This window comes from Falco biarmicus, chromosome 3, assembly GCF_023638135.1.
Source record: "Falco biarmicus isolate bFalBia1 chromosome 3, bFalBia1.pri, whole genome shotgun sequence".
In the NCBI taxonomy this organism is placed as follows: Eukaryota; Metazoa; Chordata; class Aves; order Falconiformes; family Falconidae; genus Falco; species Falco biarmicus.
This window is the reverse complement of record NC_079290.1, coordinates 13,749,788-13,755,530: the sequence shown is the minus strand read 5'-3', so window position 1 is coordinate 13,755,530 and position 5,743 is coordinate 13,749,788. Positions and strand designations below refer to the sequence as shown.

The window sequence follows — 5,743 nt, the reverse complement described above, 5'->3', positions numbered from 1 at the left end:
CATCCTGCCACTTCCCCCCCAGTTCCCCCCAGTGCCCCCAGTTCCCAGGCTCCCCAGTACCTCCCAGTTCCCCCCAGCGCCCCCAGTGCCCCCCGGACCCACCGCAGGGTCTCCTTGATGGCGGCGCGCAGCAGCGGGAGCCCGGCCAGGAGCGCGGGCAGAGGCTGGGCCCCCCCCCGGGGGCCCCCCCTGGGGCTCCCCCCGCCGCCCGCAGCTCTGCCCGCAGCGCCTGCTGCACCCCCGGGTTCCGGCCCAGCTCGAACAGCGTCAGCAGCAGTGGCGTCGCCGTCTGGGGGGGCACTCACTGAGACCCCCGGGACCCCCCTGAGACCCCCCCGGGACACCCACTGAGCCCCCTCAGGACGCAGCCGGGACACTCCACTGACACCCCCCAGGTCCCCTCTAAGCCCCCGGACCCCCCCTGAGCCCCCCGGGACCCCCCTGCTGACAGCCCCTGGATCCCCTCTGAGCCCCCAAAACCCCCCCATCAGAGCCCTGCTCTGACCCCCCCGGCACCTCCCCACTCACCCGTCAGGCCCCCCCTGACTGACACCCCGGGACCTCCACCCTGCCCCATGCCCCCCACCCTGACCCTCCCATGCTCCCCCTCTCACTGACCCCCCTGTGCCCCCCCCCCACACACCCCCCAGGACTCCCCCCACTGACCCTCCCGTACCCTCCCCAGCCCCCCACCCCCCAGGACTCCCCCCAGGTGACCCCTTGTCCCCAGATCAGGAGCACCCCCAGCCCCCCCCGCCACACCCCCCTCGGCACCCACGGTGTCTACGCCGCCAGCGGTGAACTCGGTGACATTGGCCTTGATGGAGTCGAGGGGCAGCTGGCCCTGCAGCAGCAGCTCGGCCATGATCCCCCCCGTACCCCCCCGGCCCCCCCCTGACAGAACTCCCGGTAGATGCGCTGGATGTTCTCGTCAGCTGCCAGGGAGAGGGGGCACCCGCCTTCAGCAGAGGGGGGCACCCAGACCCCCACCCTGCTCCTGCACCCATTGTACATGAAGTCTTGCAGTGGGGGCACCCCAGTAGCCCCCCTCAACGTGTGTGGGGTCCTGCAGGGTGGGGGGAACCCAGGTAACCCCACACACACTCCTGTACCCACCATGCCTGGGGAGCCGGGCGGGGGGGGGGCAAGAGATAGGGGCCCTCAGGGGTGGGGGGTCCCACAGGGTAAGGGAGTACTGCGGGGCGGGGGTCCCCCAGAGAGGGGCGGGTGCTGCAGAGTGGAGGGGTGTCCCTGCAGAGTAGGGTGTTCCCGCAGGGTGGGAGTTTCCTCGGGAGGGGTGAGGGCCCCCCCGGCACCCACCGTGCTGGAAGATGGTGTCCCAGGCCTGCAGGTGCTCCTGCCAGAGGCGGGGGTGCAGGCAGCGCAGCAGCAGCGGGGGCACGAAGAGCAGTGGCAGGGTGGTCCGCAGCATCGTCTCCAGAGCCCCCCAGGAAGCGTTGGGCCCCTCCTGCCGCCTCCCCCCCCAGCAGACCCAGCCGCTCCCCGTACAGCGCGTAGGTGCTGGCTGCGCCCAAAGTGGGGGACACCTACTCAGCACCCCAGTTTCTGGGTTGGGGGTCCCCCTTGGCACCCCATCCCCTGGGTGGGGATCCCCATTATCAATCACACCCCCTCAGTCCCTGGGTCCTGAGTGGGAGGTCCTGGGTGGGGGTCCCACTGTAACCCCCCCGCCCTGTCCTGTTGCGTGCCCCACTCAGCCCCTGGGGTCCTGGGTGTGCGGTCCCCATGTCTCCCCCCTCATCCCCTGGGATCCCCACTATCATCACCCCACCCCACCCCTTGGGCCCAGGGTGGGTGTGTACCCCCAGTTCCACACCATCCCCTGGCATCCCAGGTCGGGGGTCCTGGGTGAGGGTCCCCCCTGCCCACCCCCCTCCCCCCCCACGCACCCTCCAGGGTGAAGCGGAAGAGGAGGGGGTGGATGTCGAGGGTGAGGGCACGCCCAGGGCTCTCCTGCACGCGGCGCCGCATGGCGGTGGCAAAGTCACGGGCAACGGCATCAAGGAGCGGCAGGAACTTCTGGGTGCCAGCTGGGCTCAGCACCTCTCGGTTCAGCGCCAGCCGGTCCGAGCGCCAGGCCTGCCCGTTCCTGTCCACGGCTGGGGTCAGGCAGCCTGCTCACACTGCCCACACTGCCTGCCCTACCTGCGCCGCCTGCACTGCCTGCCCTGCCTGCCCTGCCCTGCCCTGCCTGCCCTGCCTGCCCTGCCTGTGTTGCCCTGCCTGCCCTGCACTGCCCTGCCTGCCCTGCCTGCCCTGCCTGTGTTGCCCTGCCTGCCCTGCCTATGCACCTGCACTGTCTGCACTGCCTATGATGCCTGCACCACCTGCCCTGGTTGTGCTGCCTGCACCGCTTGCACTGCCTGTGCTGCATGCATTGCCTGTGCTGACCTGCCTGCTCTGCCTTTGCTGTCTGCACTGCTTGCACTGCCTGCCCAGCCTTTGCTGCCTGCACTGCCCATGCTGTCTGCGCTGCCTGCACTGCTTGCGTTGCCTGTGCTGCCTGTAGTCTGTCCTGCCTGCACTGCCTGCACTGCTTGCCCTGCCTTTGCTGCTTGAGGTGCATGTGCTTCCTGCACTACCTGTGGTGGCTGCCCTGCATATGTTGCCTGTGCTGGCCTGTGCTGCCTGTACTGCCTACGCTACCCCAAGGCCCTGGCATGTCCCAGGGCACCCACCTGCACCCCACGGTGCATCCCAGCCATGCCCACCCCTACACCCCAGCTCTGCCCATCATGTGCCCCCGTCCTTCCCCCCAGCTTGTCCCACACTGCGCTCCTCCCCAGCCCCAGAGTGCCTCCCCTGCCCCCTCCCAGGGTGCCCCCCCGACCCACTGACACTCACAGCAGGAAGACGCCACACTTGTGGTTGCGCAGGCGGCGGTGGGCGCTCCAGGCCTCGATGCCCATCCGCCGTGGGAAGAGCCCCTCTGCCCAGAAGAGCTGGGCCGCGTCCCGTGGGAGCAGCACATTGACGCAGTCATAGGTGCCACACCGCTCCCTGTCAGGGCACCTGCATCAGCTGGGACCACCCACCCCGGGGGGGGATGCCCCCCGGGGGTCCCCAAGATGGGACAAGGTCAATGAGGAGCACCCAGCCAAGGGGTTCTGTCAACATGGGGGACACCCTGGGATGGGACCCGGGTCAACAGGGACCACCCAACTGAGGGGGTCCTGGCACCCTGGAGTGATGGGACATCTCAGAATGGGACTGTGTCAACAAAGGCCACGCAGCCAAGGGGCTGTGTCAGCTTGGGGGTGCAGGGAACACCCTGAGATGGGATGGGGTCAATTGGGATCACCCACCTGAGGGGTCCTGTCAACCTGGGGGTGCTGGGACACTCCAGCATGGGACAGGCTCAACTGGGACCACCCAACTAAGGGGTCTTGCCAACCTGGAGGTGCTGGGACACCCTGGGATGGGATGGGGTCAAGAGGGGACCACCCAACCGAGGCACCCTGGCACCCTGGGGGTGCTGGGATGGGGGAACCCCCTACCTGTAGATGGGCCCGAGGCGCTGGAAGCTGCCCTCCATGTGGTAGTGGAAGTCCTGGAAGCCATCGCTGCGCCAGGCGCGGTAGAGGTTGAGCCACTGGTTGCGGCCATCACGGGGAATGGCCTCATAGGGTTGCACGGCCCTGGGGACCCCCCCCAGCCCCCCCTGAGCACAGTGCCCGCTGGCCCCCCTGGCCCCACAGCCAGCTCCGGGCTCTCATCCTCCTGTGCCTGGATCCAGCCCCCACGCCGCTGCCGCCTCCCCCTTATATCCCCAAGGCCAAGGTCGTCCCCGACGTGGTGGGGGCCCCCCTGACCGCCCCTGGATGACGTGTGGGGCCGGTGGATCCCCCTGAGCCACAGAGGACCCCCCTGAGTGCCCCTTGCTGAGATGTGCACCCATCCCTGCACAGCCTGATCCAGCCCCACAGCACCCAGCCCCACACATGCAGCCCCACAGCACCCAGCCCTACAGCGCCCAGCCCCCACACATCCAGTGGTGCAGCACCCCCACAGCACTCAGCCCCACAGCACCCCACAGCACCCAGCCCCACAGAACCCGCAGCACACCACAGCACCCAACCCCACATATCCTGACGCAGCACCCCCACAGTGCTCCACAGCACCCAGCCCCACACATCCAGCCCTAGCACCTCACAGAACCCAGCCCTACAGCCCCTGACTCCAGTACCCCACAAGGACAGGGTGGGTGCTGATATGGGGCAGCCCCATGGAGGGCTTGGGAGGTGTCGGCACTCCCCTCCCATCCTGTGCTCAGCGGCCATGCTGGGGCTAAAAATACCCGCGGGGGCAGCGGGGGCAAGGTCCCGTCCCGCTGCTATTTGTGGGGCGGCACGGCCATGACTGGGGGCCAGGGAGGGGGGACCCCGGGGGGGGCACCCCTGCCCATGGTGTGAGGCGCCCCGTGGTGAGGATGTGGGAGAGGCTGTAGGCATCGGCTGTGGGGCTGGCCGTGGGGTTGGGGTGGTCCCAGGGCAGGTGCCTCATGGGATGTGGAGTGTGGGGCAAGGGCTGCATCGGTACGGGGTTCATACAGCCCCACACCCTGCCCCCCCCCATGCTGCACCCCAGCCCCACACCTGCACCCCAGCCCTACACCTGCACCCCTATCCTTCACCCCAGTCCTGCACCCTGCACCCCACAATCCTGCCCCACACCCAGCATCCCACACCCTGCATCCTGGCCCCAAAGCCCAGCCCCACATCCCAGCACCCCACATGCCAGCCCCCGCCGGCCCTCATCTTCCTGTCCTTGTCCTGCCCCTCCAGCCCTCACCTGCTGGTCTCTGTCCCCTGGGCTTCCTCTTCCCTCAACTGGGAGGACCTCCTCTTCAGGTCCTCATCCTCCTCATCCTCAGGCCTTCATCCTCTGGTCCTCATCCTTGGATCCTCCACCTTCTGACATCTTTGCCCTTATTTGTGGGTCCTCATCCTCCAGTCCTCATCACCTTCCTCCTCATCCTCCGATCCTCAACACCCTTCTCATCCTCTAGTCTTCACCCTTTGGTCTTAATCCTCAGTTCTTCGTCCTATATTCCTCACCCTTATCCTCTGGTCTTTGTCCTCTGGTCATCATCATCTCCAGATCCTCATCCTCTGGTCCTCAACACCCTCATCCTCTGGTCTTCATCCTCATCCTCCTGTCCTTGTCCTCTAGTCATCATCACCCTCATTGTCATCTCCAGATCCTCATCCTATAGTCTTCATCCTCTGATCTTCATCCTCATCCTCATGTCCTTGTCCTCCAGTCTTCATCTCCCTCTTCATCCTCAGGTCCCCATCATCTTGTCTTCATCACCCTCATCATCATCTCCAGATCCTTGTCATCTGGTCCTTGTCCCTCCACCTCACCCTCATCCTCAGATGCTTGTCCTCTGGTCCTCAACACCCTCCTCATCCTCAGGTCCTTGTCCTCCATGCCCCAGCCTCATCCTTTGGTCTTTGTCCTCTGGGCCTTACCCTTGTCCTCCTGTCCTCATCCTCACCCCAGCCCCGTGGCCCCAGACATCTCCCTCCAGCCTCATGCTCTGACCCTCACCCATGGGTCATCTTCCTCATCCCTGGCCTCTGCTCCTTGTCCCCATCCCCATGTCCCCCCCTCCCCGTCCCCACAGCTGCATCATGGACTGGCCTTCCCCAGCAACTCGCCCAGCCCTGCAACCCACAGCACCCTGACCCCATCACCCAGTCCCCACCCCCTCCCCAGC

At 66.9% G+C, this 5,743-nt stretch overlaps 1 protein-coding gene across 1 annotated transcript in view; it reads right to left on the bottom strand.

The window, feature by feature from the left end:
- Nucleotides 1-5,454, bottom strand: part of LOC130145526 (cytochrome P450 11B, mitochondrial-like) — a 13,052-nt gene extending 7,598 nt beyond the window's left edge. The window contains 9 exon segments of the mRNA XM_056330397.1: nt 103-289; nt 779-892; nt 895-935; nt 1,321-1,447; nt 1,449-1,525; nt 1,911-2,110; nt 2,866-3,021; nt 3,519-3,682; nt 5,335-5,454. Coding sequence (XP_056186372.1) covers nt 103-289; nt 779-892; nt 895-935; nt 1,321-1,447; nt 1,449-1,525; nt 1,911-2,110; nt 2,866-3,021; nt 3,519-3,682; nt 5,335-5,454 — 1,186 coding nt within the window.
- Nucleotides 5,455-5,743: the final 289 nt, after the last annotated feature.